Source organism: Paramormyrops kingsleyae, chromosome 15 (genome assembly GCF_048594095.1).
Source record: "Paramormyrops kingsleyae isolate MSU_618 chromosome 15, PKINGS_0.4, whole genome shotgun sequence".
NCBI lineage: Eukaryota > Metazoa > Chordata > Actinopteri > Osteoglossiformes > Mormyridae > Paramormyrops > Paramormyrops kingsleyae.
In genome coordinates this window covers 14,246,040-14,264,860 of record NC_132811.1, presented here as the reverse complement: position 1 = coordinate 14,264,860, position 18,821 = coordinate 14,246,040, and the positions used below count along the sequence as shown (strand labels likewise).

The window sequence follows — 18,821 nt, the reverse complement described above, 5'->3', positions numbered from 1 at the left end:
CAGGTTTCAACTTGGCAATATTGTTTTTACCTCACAGGCTGGCATCTGTAGTTGCTGAAGTCACAGAAGTGCTTGCCATTATTTTGACCGATGGCAAAAGTTCAATCAGTTTTAAGAAAGAGACTTTGTGCAGCAATGCCAATGTTTATACACGAACACATACGTACACATACATACTCTCCAGATGTGTAATTTCCTGTTAGACCACAATGTAAGGGATAATGTAAAGGCAGCCGGTAGTTATCGCAGAAATAAGCCCCGACAGTGTGATCAGTGTGGTCTTGTATCACACTGAAGGGGCTTATTTCGCGATAACTACCGGCTGCCTGTACATTATCCCGCTTATTACACGGCTACTTGCCACATAAGGAAAAAAACTGGACATGAATATAAATTTGAAACATTTTATTGACATATTTGTTTTAAATTAACATTTTTAAACAATAATCTTTGTTGGCGCGGACTGATTTTAAACATACAAGTAGTACCGGCTATGCGTTATTACTTTGGAGCGGTCATTATTTGAAAAGAACGAACCTGCAAATGTCTCAACTGACCAATCAGAATCAAGCATTCCAGAGAGCCGTGTAATAAGTAAAAATAAAACATACACACTAACTCAAAGGTACAATAATTTTCAACACAGAAACCAAAGAATTTGCAGTACCTTATGCTATCAGCATTTGAAAATGTGATGGGCTGCTGATGACCATTATAACGTAAGGAAATGGCACCATCACGTGGACAAATATATTACAACAATCTTATCATTTGTTTCAGGTTAATGTGTTTGATTGTTTTCCTGTACAGTTCAGTAGTTGGCCTTGACAATTTTACACCAGCGTGTTCGAATTGTTTAATAATAATAAAAAATAATTTTCTAAGATACTTTCATTCTATTCCATTAACAGTGCGTAACTCCCTGTAGTAATATAGGTCGAGTTTTTTTCAGTAAAGTTAAAAAGAATGTTTTAATTTATCAAAATAATAAGTTAACCAAATCAAATCGCAATAAATATGAAAGATCTCCAAAGTATCGTTCCTTCATCCAATTGTCTTGGGGCCAACAATTTACACAACTGTCCGAAATTAAGAGCAATTTTAAATAGATTTGATCTTAGATTGTGCGTACGATCAAATCCACGCCAATGATCAGATTCTATGATGTAGAAAAGCAGTTATACCCACGTCAGGTTCAGACTTGGCGTACAAACTTTTCCTTGTGGCAGTGTTGGGGTACTGTACGTACCAGCATGTCAGCTTAATTGATTCAGCATAATAATAATAAAATAATAATAATAATAACAGACATGTTGTTGTGGTTTTATTGCCAGATTCAACACATAATTGAGGCCTTATGTGGTTTGCATAATATAGTTATCAATAAATTAAAGCGACGTTGGATAGGCTAATTGAGGAAAACAATACAAACTCGTACACTGGTTTTCCAAACCCAATTAGCGCAACTGACACATCTTTGAAGAAAAAGCCATTTAATATGCATATTATGGTTCCACAAGTGTAAACCATTTCGGTCAATCCATAAGCTGTAAAAGGTTCAAAAACGCTGAGGTTTGTAAGAGGAAGAATGGCAGCATTGCTCAAGGCGCAATAACATGGGAACGGCTTTTGAGAACGGGTGGACTACTTTGCGTATCATTACGATATTGATAAGCAGCTTCGTTCCTAGAGCTTTGTGGCCAGATGCCCCCGATTTTACAGAGTACGAATGTTACGAAAACGCAATACTTCGGTACCAAGTCGATACAAAAATTCTGAAAACATGACAGCCCCCATTTTCTACTGTACCGTAAGAACTGGAGATGTTATTCTGTTGGACCTGATGGGAACTATCACTGCAGGATGTCAACCATGGATCCGCACGTGGGCAGCGTTGAAAGCCAATTACAAGAGCAACTAAAAACTAATGGTGTTCAGTTCCTGTAAAGTGTTTTGCCAGTGTCAATACAGACCATTAAAGGTAAACGGCCATTTTATGAAAATTTATACAAATACATGAGATGGGCCTTAACTTTCCATAACTGGTAAGGATTCAGGTTTGACGGTTGGTCCTTTATTACTTTAATAGTTTATCACGGCTGACTCTGATCCTGTAGTGACAGTGCCTACAAGTGTTCTAGGCCTTGTCCATACATACGTGGGTATTTTTAACAATGGTGTTTTTCCTCATCCATATAAAAAAAAAATAATAATCACCGTCCACATGAAAAGGTTTACGCACTGTGAAGAACATACCAAACCAATAGGCGGCGATGTAACTTTAACTGTAGAGCTATGTTGGCCAATCAGAATCCTTACGGTTGCTGCACTCCATTCACCAACATTAGCAATATCAGCGGATAACAACAAATTATGCGGTATTTTGCGCATAAAAACACAATAGCAACATTTCCACAGATAGCGCTAGGACAGTAACGTGTGTATGACCGATTTAGTCAGCCACAAATAAGACGTAAGTGCAAATAAACAGTGTAAAACTACAGCTATAACTTCTGTTGATAAAGGGCGCTGTCATCTTGAATTCTGAGCTAGTATGCTAACAGCAAACGGCCCACACTCTGATGTCAGAGTAGATAATGGCACACACTCTGAAAACGGAGTTTTACAAAAGCTCATTTTCAGTGATCTAAAACGCTGATTGCGTGTGGACAAACGGCCAAAATGCATAAAAAAGGCTAAATTTTTACATATACCCGTTTCCGTGTGGGCAAGGCCCTAGTCTCCATCTAATGCCCCCCATTTAAAAAAATGTAAAAGTAGGACATGCCCGAATGTTTGTTACTCTTGACCCACTTTTACTACATTCACAAACATGGTGTGGCTCAAATCCTGACAGTAGGGAAAAGTTAAATCGCAAATCGATTTCTAAACTGATTTCTTGTAGGCTACGAATACAAATACCTTTACTGTAAAGTTTTTTTTTTTTTCAAAGTTATCGACCTATGTTACATTTGTTTTTAAGCTTGTTGCAGTTCGTGATACTATTGCTATGTCGATTGACTGTTACCATCTCGAAAACTGTAAATAAATATGCAGCCTAAATAATGCCTTATGTCATGTCCTTCAGAGGTAAACTCTAAATCCATTCAGCTGCTCACGATTTTGCAACAATTGGCCATTCGTAGGTTGCCCGACTGGGAGAGAGGCATACACACTTTTTGTGTGTGTGTACTTTCATTTGCTATGAATCACACTTCCAAACTTTTCTGAAATTATTTTAAACCAAATGTAGAATGGTTTCTATGCAGCTGCTTTATAAATTTGGCCCCAGGACTGCTCAGTAGGAAGCCCATCAACAAATTACATAATGAAGGACTGGATGAAACAAACCATTTTCTTGTCAGAGGAAAACAGTTTCATGGAATTCTGCCCCCAGGAAGAGGGAACTGTTTTTAAGGGCACTTCTCTTTTGGCTCCCTGTGATTGTATCACTATGGTGGTTGGAAAGTTTGGCTTGCCAGGACAGAATGACAACATTCAGATAAAATTGATGTATATTTACTCCCTATTCATATGTAGCATGCTATCACAACCCAGTATCTAGTAGCAGCAGCAGTTCTTAGCCTAGGAGCTGGTCCTTATTTACTATCAAGTCTATGTTATAGTTCAGTTTCATTTTTAAGCTATGGAGCCTGGAAAGCGGAATAACCTTGGACTGAGAAACACAAAGGATTCCCCGCATCTCTAAGGGTGCAATCGTTATAGAGTGTTGCAAGACTTTACTTGTGAAACAAGGTATTCTCACGGAAGCATTCCATAATATCCAACTTAAGGGGTATTCCAGAACAGGGGAAGATCATTATGGATTCTTGGAATTCAAAATCGTAATCACATGCATGAACAGAGCTAATTAGTTAAAGGGGAATAGTTAGGCACTGATGTATCCTGCACACGCAAGGGTGACAATGATAGTACTGTAGTAAATCCTCTGGTGGGAGCGCTGCAATCGCGTGACTAGCCCAGAAGGCAAAGTATTTTTGCTATGGCAGTATGAAAAATATTATTCTTCTGAAGAATAGTACATAGTAGCGGTTGGCTACAGTGTCCATGTTTCATGTTATATTTCATGAGTATGATGCCTATCCCATGCCTGAGGTCAAAAATGTAATTAGATAATTATCTGCCTTTTACAACAGTCTGGAGGGCTTTTGCAACCATGCCCCCCAGTAACTAAGAAATTTGAATAGGGGAAAGTTCTGAAATGACAAAATATACCATGCTGCGTGTTGACATGCTTGCATGGAGCAATGCTGCCTTCCAGCACGACTCACCTAAGGACGGACTTGACACCATTAAGAGGAACAGCGTGAGCCTCATGATTAGTCAGAAGAGGCAGGTGAGGACTTTTCTAAGCTTGTCACTGCAGATGGTTCACGCCTAGTTTAATGATTCAATATGCCTATTACATATTTATTCACTTATTCTAGCAATTTCCTTTATGGAAGAAGTTCTTAGTGGTTAAAGGCATCAAGATAAGGGGGTGTGTTGCATACTTAAAAATAGTACTCAATTTTTGTAGCAGACACAATAAAAACCTATCCCAGGTCATATAAGATATGCATTTCCTCAACCTAGCTCAGTGTAAAAATCTATTCAGTATATTTTAGGGGAAAATAACATGGAAAATCCTAATTTCAAATACAAAAAGGAATGTCTAGCAATCACATGAGCCATATGAGTATAAAGCATTATACTCACATAGAAATTAATCTTGGGACTCCCTGGGTGAATATTAGGTCTTTGCAGGCCTAATATTGGAAAGTGTTCTGCTACTCGCAGTTCACTGGGCTGGATCCTAGACAGTGCCTGGACTTGTTCTCAGACAGTACATGAAGCCAGCCGCGGAGTATACCCTTATCAGTCCCTTCAGGATCTCCAGGCGGTCTCAGTTACAAGAAATATCCCAAAGAAAACAGGTCTATTTGAAATATGTAGGTTAGATGTGGATTCTGATAAGACCAGGAACAAAATTCAGGAGCAAAATTGGCTCAGGATTGTTTTGGTAGTCGACTGTTGTGCTTTCAGTTGTGTCCGTGTTTGATGTTTGTTTTAATCCACTGCTGATGCAGGTGTGCTCTATCAACTTATCTATCATCTTTTTTTTCCAAAATTATGTTCACATAAATTCCATGACCTTGGCTAGGATAAACAAATAGAAGATGGATGGATGGATGGATATTTCACAAAGTTTTGGCCATCATCTTGTTCTCAGAAGAGTCTAACAATTCCATAAAAGGGGTGGGTAGTGTCTTGAGAGTTAGGTGACCAGCTTTGGTGTGATGAATGCTTCTACCGGTTCCTATGATGCATAATAATTAGTATGTTCTCTGCGCCCCCCACCCTAGTAACATGAATGAAGCCACAAAACACAATTAACTCTGTGTGCCCATCCCACAGGCAAGTGGCAACACCAAGCTTTTCCTGCCCCCACCTTGATTCATTTCTGGTCCAGCTGAAAGGATAGCTTCTTTTTTAGTGTGTGCTGCTCACGTGTTGATGGCCAGCCCGTTTCCCCTAGAAATGACACTATTTCCCAGACATATAAATCCCAGTCCCCAGCCCCATGTAATAAGGTCATGTCTTCTGACCAGGCCCGATGCCATTTCTCACACTGGAATTCTTAGCCCACTAGGAGCACCTTTAGAGAGACCCATGAAAGCCCATCATATTGGGCCCCCAACCCAGATCATTCCAATTATATTCAAAATATTTTAGGGTCCCTGTCACTCAAAGACCCTTGGAATTATCCCCCCCCCCCTTTACAACATTCCTGCACCCCATGTACAATACGCTTTTTAAATACTGGAAAATGCTGTATAGCAGTCAGTCACAATTTCATACAAATGATGTAACAACAGATTGCCACAAATTCTTCTGAAGTATCTTGGGGTGGCTATGTAGTGAAAGCTGAATTGAATTGAATTGAATGGAATGAATTGAATTGGTAAAAATCCTAATACAAATGGGGGTGGCTCTGAGGCTAGAGATCTGTGCTGGCAATAGGAAAGTTGCTGGTTTGAATCCCATGAATGCTAGGACTGGTTTTACTCTATTGGTCCCTTAAGCAAGGCCCTGAACCTGCAATTGCTCCATCCTGGATATGACACTAACCTACATCCAGCCCTGCAAGCAGGTCCTCTAGCTTTTCGGGTAAATTTGGGGTGGTGGCAGGTTTGGCACTCCAACCACCGGAAAAAACCTCACACTATTCCATTCCATGGCCCTGTGGTTTGGCAGGTTAAGGAAACAGTTAAGTAGGCAAGACCCAGACCAGAGTTCATTTATAAAAACAAATTAAGCTAAAACAAAGTAGTCTTACTCAAGTATCCCGAGGAACAGTAACAAAAGAAACCAAACAACTGGAACAAGAAAGCAAATATCCCAGCCCCCTAACACACTTCTTTCACCCTTTCTCTAGTCCTGCAATTGCAGTGGATGGGAAGCGTTTGGGACTGAATTGGGAACCATTCCCTGGCACCAGATTGAAGGTTACTCCAATAACCACAATCCATTATGGAATTTTCCCTGTGGGCCGGTCTTGTGAATGCCAATCTTTCTTCCTAAATCCCGTGATTACCCTGGAGTACCCCTCCTGTCGGTCTATCTTAGCGTGTTTCAATGGTTCAGAATGAAATAAGTATCTTGAAACCTAGCTGCAGCTCATTGTCTTTGGAAAATGGTCCAAAGAATACAAATCATTTGATTCAGTTTGCAATTAGTTATGAAAAGGCTTACTGCCCCCTAGTGATTAATGTGATAAGCACATCCAAAAATATGTAATTTTTCATTTGTAATACAGCGATCCCCCGCCTTTGCGGAAGTTACGTTCCAGACCCATCAGCGATAGGTGAAAATCCGTGATATAGAAAGACCATATAAATAAACATTTTTTATAGTTTAAGCCTTAAAATACCCCTCCCACATGCTTTAAACCAGGGGTGGGGAACCTGATCTATGAAGAGCTGGTGTGGATGCAGGTTTTGGGGATGGCCTCTCAATCAGCCAATCACAGTGGGTCCCCAGGACTGGAGTTGAGAACCACTGCTTTATTATTGGCTGATTGAGAGGCCATCCCAAAAACCCACACGCACACCGGCCCTCCATGGATCAGGTTCCCCACCCCTGGTTTAAACACATGTAAACTTATTAAAACACACTTTGTAAACAAATATGATATGTGGATATTGGGCTAAAGATATCAGTAACATAATAATAATAATAATATGTAATGTGTGTATATATATATATATACATACATACATATACACACACACACACACACACACATCGCAGGGAACTGTAATGCATTGGGGAAAAATCTGCGATATAGCGGGGGCGCGATAGCTGAACCGCGACATAGCGGGGGATCACTGTAACATCTTTGTCTGATTGAGGAATATCATATATGCAAACAGATAAATGCAAATTAACACACACAATGTAATGAGACCAGAAATCTGCACAATAATTTTTATATCATATATAAACATATTTTATATATGTTTTTATCAGAATCAGAATGAGGATTATTAGCCATGGAAGTTTACACAAGACAATTTGTCTCGGCATGGTGCTTGCAGTGAAACATAAAAACCAGGGAACAGATTACAGACAACAGTCAACTTTAAACAACATTAAAATAGTAAATAAGTTAATGTGTGTCCTATGGTGCAGTTCTGGATAGTACAATAGTAATTAGGTACATGTATATTAGCAAGTGTCTATTGTCAGTCAAGTGATCACGAGGGAAAGAAGCTGTTTTGGTGACTTGATCCTGGTTTTTAGTGCCCAGAATCTCGACGATGATTATGCTTACTAATTTTTTGAAGTTCTGAAGGTCCTGGTGAGAGGGCAGCCAATGATTTTCTTAGCAGACCTGATGATGCATCTGGTCTTGTGCCAACTGTTTTGACTGCATTAACTATATTACCAAAGTCTACAGCTTATGAAACTAATGGAAAAGTGATAAAAAAAAAAAAAACCTTTGACTGGTAGTGTAGATGGAATGGAGTATGGTTGTATCTACAGGACACTAATACAATGAAGAGTTATATTCTACAGTACATTCTGTACTGGTTTCAGCATAAGCTTCCTTAGATATGCTGCAAAGTGCTTAACCGGATCTGGTGGATGCTTACCCACAAAGCTGTCTGTCACCCTCTCAACCATATTAGGCGTTAATTAACCATTTGCACAAAAATGTTCTTAAAAAGTGTTTATACACAGAGTAACAGCTATTGTGATCCAAAAATTGAAACAACCATCTAGACCGTGTGTTTAGACAAATGAGATCCAAAACCGGCTTGAGGAAAAAAACCTGTTAAAGCAAGCATTCCAGAAGATAAAGATAAGACAGACATAAGACAAAGATAGGATAAGGCTGTACTGTTAGTGTATTGTCTACAACAAAATGTTGTGTGGCATCTAACAGACAGAAGACAGCAACAGGTACAATGATTAAAAAAAACAAAAACAATAGAAGCAACTCTAACTTGACGCAACAATAGGCAGCATTTGGTGCAAATAAACAAGTGAAAAACAGTATGGTGCATAATCAAAATGAATTGGAAGTTGGAAATTGGACTCTATGAAGTTATTCTGCAGTCACTTCTACTAAATCTTTTTAGAGAAGAATCCATAAAGAGTAACCATAGCCTGATTACTATAGAGTGACTTATTACATAATTTACAGAATTTTGCAGTTACACGCAAAAAAGTGCTTAAGAGGGCCATTGGAATGCATATATGATACAGTCGTGGTATTTATCACATTTATTCATGTCTAAAAGACCAGTTAACAGCTACCAGAGGGGCAACATAGCAACAAGGGTTGTCATGCGGTGGAATTCTTTCAGGGAGCTGTTCCAGGTGTCAACATTCCTCCCTCAAGACATAACAAATTACTTTTTTTTAATGACCGACCATTCTGGGTTCATGGGCAAGACGTTTGACTGCCTGGATAAGTCTGTCTGTTTACATCACATAGATCCTAATGTCTTTCTGTCTGACATTCATTCTTGCAAACAGAAGTGTGTGGAATGAGCGACAAAGGAAGGAATAAGCAACTGAGACAGGAGTGAAGAAACCAGCTTATGGAGGAGGGGTGTTTGTGGAAAAGCCAGTGGAAATACAAACAGGAAGAGGCAGCATGCAGACTCTTGACCTGAGAGATATAGTAATATTCTTGTACCTGATTACCACCTGTGACGTAGGCCTATCTGTCCTCATGGAAATTGAGAGGGCTCAGTTCCTGCTCCTTTTTACTTTAACCAGCCCCCGCAGCCTAATTGAGAGCTATCCACTAATACCTCCTGCGCAATCCTCTTAGTTTGCATGTACTGTTTCTAAGATGGTCACCAGGATTCCAGTATCTTATTCTGGGAAAGCTCCCCCTTGGCCCTGCCCATCCAACGTAAACACTCACTTTCATACAGAAGGACATGGAACCACTAAGACGGCACCTGAGTACAACAGCACCACCAGCCAAAGGAGGAAATCCACAGTAAGTCCAACCCCACAGTAAGTCAGCAGAAGTTCAGGCCTTGCCAAAAAGATTGCACATGCTCAAGAACATATTTAGCTAGAGATAATGGCTGATTATTGATTACAATTAGTTACAATTTATTGGTCGTCTAATCTGTCAGCACTGTAGCCAGTATTTACCTTAAAATAAGATGAAGATTAAGATTAACTTTGTTGATCCCAGGGGGAAATTCTGGCACAAGAACACGATGAATAAAGCATGTTCAATGCAATATTATCTATATTCTTAAATATCAAGATTGCATCTGTAGTGTTTTATGTAGCATTTATCCACTAAAAGAAAAGTTTGCTTTCTTGTTTTAAGTAACTAAAAGATGGAATTTAAAGTTGTTCACTTGTCAGTTAGATTTCCAGTACAACCAGTATATCCAATGGCTTTGTATTTCATCACCATGTTACTTCATTGAGTAAAACAAACTATATATACAGTAGGCACATGCTGTATTTTTCATGCTTCATGAAAATAATTGACTATGTTTTTGTGTTGTACAAAGGCTAGAGTACTGGTTTAGAGTATTGGTATCGTTATATTGGCCAGGCGTCCATGCTTATATGAAGAGTTCAGAAACCTTTACGTATGCATTTTAGATATGTTTACTATATTTGCTCGATGTGAAAAAAAATGCTATGCTTCTGAAGACAGGAAACAGATGGATGGATGGATGATGGATGGATGGATGGATGGACGGACGGATGCATGCATGCATGCATGCAGCAGCATTATGCAAACCAAATTTGTGGGTAGGCACCATTTGAAATCCACACACAAGACATAAAAAATACATATATTATTATTTTTAAAACTTAATGTAACTATTATACAGTCGAACATGTCCAATTAACCTTGTTTACTGTGGCTGAGATGTGAGTTGTGAATGTTACAACGTGTCAACTTGTTGATGATGTGTAGAGTTATCGGTAGAAGATGGGAATGATGAAGGATGGGGGAGGGGATTAAGAGATGTGATCCGATGGAGGAAACTCACTCATTGGCCGGATTACCCTGACTGCCAAGTTTAAAGATTTGTTAAAGCACAATCTATGTAGGCATGTTATTGGCTGACTGAATAATTAACTTACACTTTACATTTGTACAAAATATTGGGTAGGCCTAACTAAATTGATTGGCACAACGCTGATGGATGGATGGATGGATTATTTTAGTCATGAAACAAACAAGGCGGTACTATATATTATGACAATCATGTCTGAGCTTGCATTTTTAAAAACATCAAAGAAGAATTTCCTTAACTTACAAGCGTATTAGTAATTATAGTATTGCGCTACAATGTTGAAACTGAGGCTTCACTAACTCACCGCAGTGTGCATCCGCTGATTCCAGGCTGATAACAACCCCCCACAGCCATCAATCAGAAACCAAGATGACCACAAGCTTACCACAGCACGAATACCAATTACACAAATTGGATGCAAACTCATAATCCCATGTCAACCTAAATATCTTTAAATGTTATTGACACAAGCCTACAGTACATTGCAGAGATCAATTTGGAACTATACAGTAGCTTTAATTGTTTAAAATTTAATTGAATTAATTACAGGTATATACAGTGACCTGGCCTGCATTCCATGGAGAGAAACTTCAGCCCATTGGGGTCAGACAAGGCAACTGAGCAGATGTTTGAAAACTGATACCAGTAGATTTCAAAATATACAAATCCATTATTCTTGTTTTTTCACAGTTCACACAAGGAAATGTCAGGCCTTGCTCTGGTTGAGGATGAACTATCTGCAAGCCACACAGGTAACAGGAAGTTATTATTTCTGTGGGATGAAAGAATTGGAACTCCGGTTTGACATTGATAGAGGGCAGTTCAAACAGTGGCTAACATTACCAGTATAGTATAAAATGTGTAAGCAGTATAAACACTATGCACTCTGGATCTCCAGAAACCCAGTCTTTTACAGTGCTAACATAAACAGCTGCCACACAAGTTGATGATGGCTCTCAGATGTTTGCAGTCCATACTATGTCCTGTAGGAGAAAACACTTCAGCAAAAGGCTGCTGTGATATAATGCATTTGGTCATCTGACAGACACTCTAAGCAGATTTTCTCCTTTTGCCAACCAGCCTTGGATTAAGGAACAGTCTTACAATACATGTTTGTGTTCAGTCCATCAGCCTTCATGAAGCTGACAGGACATCAAGCCGCTTTCACAATGATTCTGCCCATCTTTTATGTCCTGTCCATGTGAGACTATTCAAAGCCCACAGCAAAGATGGGCCCCAAAAGGGAGAAAGTGGCGATGGTGGTTTTTATCATTTGACGTCTCCTCTTAAATTACTCAAGGTCCCAAGGGGGTGATCAACGACTGGAGGAAGTTCAAACTGGAGAGCCTAGACCGGGACGCGCAGCCTTCCAGCAAGCATGAGCTCCTCCGGCAAATGTCTTCACCGCACAGGTCCAAAGAGAAACTCAATCGCAAGGTCAGTGGAGACACACAGGGTGTTTACCAATATGCATACTTCACTGTTCTTGTCTTCTCGCGCACCCGTTTGACATCATCTTCCATTGTTGAAGTACAGTTCCAATGCTCAAGAACAGAAATACAGAGGAAAGTAAAAATCCCCAGATGTTATTCTTGCTCAGCCCCAAATTTCAATGATGCATCAGTTGCATCCTTGCCAATGAGAATAACCCCATGATTCCTTGCAGTTAGCAAGAAAGCTCTTTCCAGGAACACAGGTATGTTCTTTGTGTCCTTGGCATTCATAAACACCCACACAAATACCTGAGAGGCCTGTAATATTAACAGGCCCTATGCCATTATGGTGCACACAAAAGGACGGAAGGACAAAACATTGACTTTCTCTACAATATGGGGGGGTGGACCGTTTCCAAAATCCAGTTTGCAAAGATGCCCAAAAGCGATGCTGGTAAATATTTTAAAATGAGTGGCAGGTAGCAGAGGTTTTAAAGTATTTCAAAAAAGACAATAGGTTCCAGTTTAGGGAAAATATTGTAGTATTGCGTCCGCAAGTAATGTGTTTAAGATCATAAGAAAAATACACAGAATCTTAATTAAATTTCTGCATTTGAAATTTGTTGTAAGCCCTGAGAATTTGATAGTACAGGGATCCGAATAGGTACCAACTTTGTAACTGAAACATCACAGGGACAGCAAAAAATGTATGTCGAAATAGGTGACTTTATATTCTGGTGGACTTTTCCCAATATTAGACTGACCAAACAGGTTTTGACTAAGTGTCAAAGATGTGCCTTTAGCCCCCCCCCCCCCCCCCCCCCACACACACACACACACACACACACACACACACACACACACTAAGTGCATGGTTGGCCTGACAGATGAGCATGCAGGAGTATGAGCTGATCAAGGACGAGGACGAGCAGTGCCTGCGCAAGTACCGCAAGCAGTGCATGCAGGAGATGCATGAGCGCCTGAGCTTCGGGCCCAGGTTCGAGCGCCTGTACGAGCTGGAGAGCGGGGAGGCCTTCCTGGACGCCATCGAGAAAGAGCACCGTCTCACTGTGGTGGTGGTGCACATCTACGAGGACGGCGTCAAGGGTTGCGAGACTCTCAACCGCTGTCTGACCTACCTGGCTGCCGAATACCCCAGCGTCAAGTTCTGCAAGATCAAGGCTTCGAGCACCGGGGCAAGTGACCGCTTCTCAGACAATGTGCTCCCCGCTTTGCTGGTGTACAAGGCGGGAGAGCTTTTGGGCAACTTCCTGTGTGCCACCCAACAGCTCAATGAGGAGTTCTACGCCATGGATGTGGAGGCGTTCCTGAATGAGTACGGCCTGCTGCCAACAAAATACTTGACGGCCGAGGTCAAAGATGAGGAAGAAGCTGGTGTGGAATGAAGCCGTGGTTTTTCAGAATGTTTCATTACTGTTTTTATAGTGCAATGTAGCAGAACCTTTGCTGTCAAAAGACTGTTCTCTATGAACAAGCAAGGTAGGGGTGACCTTTCTAAATCAGAGCCCCTTTAATGACAGAATACCTCATCAATGAAATGTAAATAGGATATTCACAATGCTTCCTGAATGTGAACAGCCTAACACTACTCATTATTGCTTTCAATACTTTCAATATTGACTGATAAATATTGAAATTTGTCAAACTCATCATTGAAATGTATCTTGACTGAAACTCTAAGTTATAATAAATATATAATAAAGAGTTGTAGAAAAGATTGATTCTGTGCTAAAAGAATGTAATTACTGATATACATTGTGTGTGTGTGTGTGTGTGTATACAACTTGTCAAACTTGTTTCTCTCTCCCGTAGAATTCTGGGATGACATGCACAGAGTGCATTTAGCTGAAAGCTTATACAGTATGCCACTTGTACGATATTTCAGGAGTGTTTCCTTTGAAAGTGATTCAGCTACTTGACATTGGTGTTTAAAACCCAGCTCATCACCATGACGCATATTGTATGATTCGAGATGTACATGTAACAGCAGGACCGCACTTGTAAGAGAGCATAGCCTGTGTTGTACGTGGGTGTGACAGAAAGGTGACCTAGCAGTTAAGCAAGTTAATGCACGCTTTACATTGCTGACTTTTTACAGTCAAGGCTCATGTAGTCACAATTTAAAGATTAGGCCCGTTAAATAAGAGCATGTACAGTATAGCCGCTAAAACGGTAACGTATGCCAAAAAGACTGATAATGACATTTTCTAAAATATTGCAGATCAAACTCCGGACTGAACCTATTTACAAATGAGAGAGTGGTATTTCAGAAGAGAAATAATTACCAGTTTTAATAACAGAAAATAGAGCTGACAGTTAAATTTGAATCCCAGTTCTTAGATCTGAAGAGTATGTTCTTTCTGTTCATTTATCATGCCTCAACAGAACTGAATAAAACTGATTAAAAGCATGGTATGTGCTCTACATCCAAAGGGGAGAAAAAAAACACGTCTCTTCTCGTAATTTAAAAGCGTGCCTCTCCATCTGTTTCCTTGACGAGACCACGCCAGAGACGCGGCTTGTTTTGGACACGCATTGCAAAGCGCTTCAAGTAAACCCCTGCACTTATGCCAAGTAGGTTTCGTGCAATGAGTCTCCCCAACACCCAGCACAAGAGCGTGCCCCAACAACGTCCCACCAGCGCACCGCACACACCTTCTGAGCACCACTTCAGAGTAAGGTGGAATAGCCAGGACCTAAGCTTTTAATATCCTTACTGCATTCAGTCTTAAAATACCTTAGCGTGTAACCACTGGTATACCAGTCTGTGCCTCGGATCTTCCGTAATTGAGGTATGATGTGTTATATTTAAAAAGAATATTGCAAGCCATCAGTCCAACACTAGAGCAATCACAATAAAATCAACGATTACTGAAAAAACAGTGCACGCATTTCTACATATTTTACAGTAACAAACAAATATAATTAAGTAGATATTTAAAGTCTGTGTAAGATGTGCTGAAGAAGGGTATCACTCAAGTGAGAATTTAGACTACTGCAAGTGGCGTGTTTCCATTTGGTACTCAGCCATCTGTCCATGGCATATGATTCACAGTCTGTAATTGATAAGTTAAGTGGCAATGACCTTGATAAGCAGCTAAAATATGCATACAATGCCTTTATCGTCATTGTACAGGCAGCCAAAATAATGATGTTCAATCTTCACTCATCTTCCCTATGAGAAACAGACAAATATATACAAGTGAGAGTGAAACTGAGGGTCAGAGCACAGGGTCAGCCACTTTTCCGGAACGCCAGAGCGAGTTTCAGGGCTTACCAGACTAGCCGATGGGCCCGGTAGTTGTACGACCGCTTTTCCAGCTGCAGGATTCAAACCAACTGCAAACCAGCAGAGCCAGACAGCAGAGGGATAAACATAGAAATAAATGATACGGTACTGATATCTTCAAAACATTTCGTGGTGGGGGGCTGGACAGTCTTGCTCAGTCCAGTATAGGAGGACTAATCACTGCACTGGGATCCACACAGACCACAGGATGAGCTAACCTGTTAGCCACAGTGTCCCTGTCACTGCACCGGGATCCACACAGACCACAGGATGAGCTAACCTGTTAGCCACAGTGTCCCTGTCACTGCACCGGGATCCACACAGACCACAGGATGAGCTAACCTGTTAGCCACAGTGTCCCTGTCACTGCACTGGGATCCACACAGACCACAGGATGAGCTAACCTGTTGGCCACAGTGTCCGCATTTTGTAAAAGCAGTTATGTAAAAAATCTCTGGAGATCGATCAGGGTATACCTTTTGAAATCATCCCCTTGGGAAAAGTATTGTAAATCGCTAGAATAAAAAAAGAAATTGGATGTAAAAATAAAACTTAATTAACATTGATTGGTAGCATGGATACAGAATGAATTTTGCATTTAAGGAGTTTCCATTTGGGCTAACATAACACCTGCTTTAAGCTTCACACTCCATGCCGTTATTAACGGCTCAAAATCCAAAACCTTTTTGGCAGGATCACTTGGAGCTGGCCTTTATCTCGGAGTCAGATTCTCGGCTGACCTTAGCATTTACCATCAGAAAAACAGCAGAAAGAAGCTTGTGGCAAGAAAAGCAATTAAGGCAGCTGTCACCACTCCTCCACAACAAAGAAATGCTTAGTGAGTAGCTGGGAAGGCAGAGATAAATAAGGGGTTAGGAGCGCTTGTAGCATTTTTTTTTTTCCAAAATATAAATGAGACCCATCCTGCCGCAAAGAAAGCTTCTGAAGATGATGTGTTCTCACGCAAACATCTGTGCTTTATTCAGCAAGTCAGGTGTTGTCGTAAAGGATATGAAATATGAAATAATTAAGATCTACAGTCACCCCCGTAGCATTCTGGATGAATCTGGATTTACACATATGAGTCAAAAAGTATTTTTAGGCATTACCTTATTGATTGAAAATTATGCGCAGTAAAGGCAGAATTCCATTGAAATAGAAGGTATGGATCGCTAAAGTTAATTGGAAAAACAAAAGAAACATTAATTGCCATTCACATTATATTACTGAATAAAGTTTTACAAGTTCAAAATAGAACAACTGAAAATCAATTATATGTTACGTATTTCTTACAGATATTATTGCAGTATACTGTAGATAATTCAATGATATAGATCATTATAATATAGATTGTAATGTAAATGGAATCACTGGATAAACATACTAAAACATCCTGTATCTGGTGTGGCATCTTCAAACATCCCATCTTAGGGTGGACATTTCAGGGTGGACATTTGGTAGCGGTAAACTATAGTTAACTCGACCAGGCATATTATGGGGGCTCACAAGCCTGTCCTGGTGCATTATCTAGCGCAAGCGACAGTCTAATTACAGCTTAAGTTTCACAAACTTAAGTTGACACAGATACATAAAATCCAAGGGCACCACCTAGTGGCAGAACACCGCATTGTGAAACACTTCAGACTGATAACCGAGGACCTACACTGTACTTTAACTAGAGATTAATAGATTAACTGCAGAATTGGGCAAAATGGAGATCAAAATGCTAATTTTAAAGGCATCACAAATTCTAACATTTGTTTACACTGTGGCACCAATGATATTAGCAGACAGCTGAGTGTTTAAAGGTCAAAGTTGGAACCAAGTCACAACTATTGCAGAAAATACAAGCAAACAATAACTACAGTAGAACCAAAGTTTTTGGGATAACTTTTAGGTCAGCTGTTCAAACCCAGGTGCGAGGACTCTTCAGCCAATCAGTCCTCTAATTAGTAATCTAATTAGGAAGCTGCAGCGAATACCCGCATACACACCGGCCCTTTGTGGACAGGATTCCCTCCCTTGCCATGGATTGTCTTAGTGCAGGCATTCAGCACAACACACCTGAAGACTGGTCCTCTGCTTTAAGAGGCACCTGCATCTCAGGCACTAAGGCTTGAGGATCCACCCAAGACTCAATAGAAACGGGGCCCAAAACAGCATCAATTTCCAGCTCCGCTTCTGGATGAGGCACAGGATTTGTTTGCCAATAAACCCCATCACGCCATTTGGGGGCCTTCCAGTACCTTCCAGGTCTCTTTCTTTCTTTGTGCTGCAATCTGTGTCACAGCAGCCACGCGCCTCGTCATTTCCATCCACAGCCATCTACTTGGACTTGATGGCACTGTCACACGTAGCCATAGGCATGGTTGTACTGGCCCAGTTCGTACTCACCTGCAGACTTCAGCAGAGCGTGAACAGGTCTTCTGCTGCATGCTAGCACTCACAGAAGCTACAGCTGCTTTTAGGACACAGGTGATGGAAATCTAGGAATTCATAACAAGGCTTATCAGGGCACCTTGGTCCTGGAAGTGTCCTCATGTGCACCAGTGTCCGAGACACGCCGTTTTGTTCCTGGCGAGAACAAAGCTGGAACATGGCAATGTTCTAAGACTGGGTTCTTCCTCCTACTCACAGAATTGCTCCATTGAGAGACCCTGGACCTTACCAACTGCATCTGTAGTTTATCATCCTGTTTTCTGGGCATAACTGGAAGTGGGAGCTAGGCAGCTTGCTGTCATTCAAACACCTATTGAAAAAATAAAAATACCCCCCAGCAAACACACATAAACATATTACCACTTGTACTATTGTATTATATCACTGCTTGCATTTCTTTGGTCGGGGGTGGTGGTGTCACAGCACACAGCAAAAGGCCTTGTGGCACCTGGAGGTTAAGAGCATTGCTCAAGGGCCCACAGACATGTGACCAAGTCTGGGCAACTTTTGATCACAGGCACAGAGACTTATCCCATTAAGCCCCACACACTTGTTTGTATTCATATATTTGTGAGGACTGTCCATTCATTTCTATGGAACAAACCCCAATCCCAACAAGGACAATCACCCTTGATTTCCCACAATATTATATCTAGGGACAGAAACTGTCCAGAAAGACCAAAGAAGCATTGACCAGTTGACTCAAATTGAAAATCTCACGCCAGCCAGCCGACCAAAGTCGGTAACTCTGCAAATACAGAAGGCCGCACAAATCCAAGAAGCTTGTCACCTTATCTTTACAACAAACTTGCATTATGAATTAATAACAAATGCTGACAAATCAGGGATAGCTAAGGTGCATGAATCTTTTTATCCGGGAATGTTGTTCCCGGCGTTTAAATACTTACCGGATTGTATTTATTACGATTTCTTTTCACATTGAAAGTCATTTCAAAACTACAGAAGCAAATTCACCAATACAAATCCTGTTGGGCGATATCAAAAACTACAACTACAACAGTACGCTGAGGGTCACGTGTTTCCGGGTGCTGCCTTGCACGT

The 18,821-nt window shown here is 40.6% G+C and overlaps 1 protein-coding gene and 1 long non-coding RNA gene across 4 annotated transcripts; one reads left to right on the top strand and one right to left on the bottom strand.

Moving 5' to 3' along the window:
- Positions 1-1,844: 1,844 nt before the first annotated feature.
- Positions 1,845-13,626, top strand: pdcb (phosducin b). 3 transcript variants are annotated; one of them, XM_023804589.2, is made up of 6 exons: positions 1,845-1,981; positions 9,049-9,196; positions 9,456-9,523; positions 11,268-11,329; positions 11,878-12,014; positions 12,898-13,626. In XM_023804589.2, the coding sequence occupies exons 2-6, from the start codon at positions 9,170-9,172 to the stop codon at positions 13,414-13,416; spliced, it is 813 nt and encodes a 270-aa protein (XP_023660357.1). In that variant the 5' UTR covers positions 1,845-1,981; positions 9,049-9,169; the 3' UTR covers positions 13,417-13,626. The 3 variants fall into 3 exon arrangements, with proteins under 3 accessions (XP_023660357.1, XP_023660360.1, XP_023660359.1); XM_023804591.2 differs by having other exon boundaries at positions 1,966-1,981; positions 9,052-9,196; XM_023804592.2 differs by having other exon boundaries at positions 9,049-9,523.
- A 2,650-nt stretch (positions 13,627-16,276) lies between these two features.
- Positions 16,277-18,818, bottom strand: LOC111840110 (uncharacterized). The gene is made up of 2 exons (XR_002837304.2): positions 18,668-18,818; positions 16,277-18,069 (listed from the first exon to the last, which is right to left on the bottom strand). It is a non-coding gene; the product is annotated as an uncharacterized lncRNA (long non-coding RNA).
- Positions 18,819-18,821: the final 3 nt, after the last annotated feature.

What these genes read in the sequence shown, in the direction of transcription:
- pdcb (XM_023804589.2), top strand. Translation starts at nt 9,170, where the DNA reads ATGCAGACTCTTGACCTGAGAGATATA. An exon ending in ACTATCTGCAAGCCACACAG is followed by an intron (nt 11,330 to 11,877) that starts GTAACAGGAAGT and finishes AAATTACTCAAG; the next exon opens with GTCCCAAGGGGGTGATCAAC. An exon ending in AAGAGAAACTCAATCGCAAG is followed by an intron (nt 12,015 to 12,897) that starts GTCAGTGGAGAC and finishes TTGGCCTGACAG; the next exon opens with ATGAGCATGCAGGAGTATGA.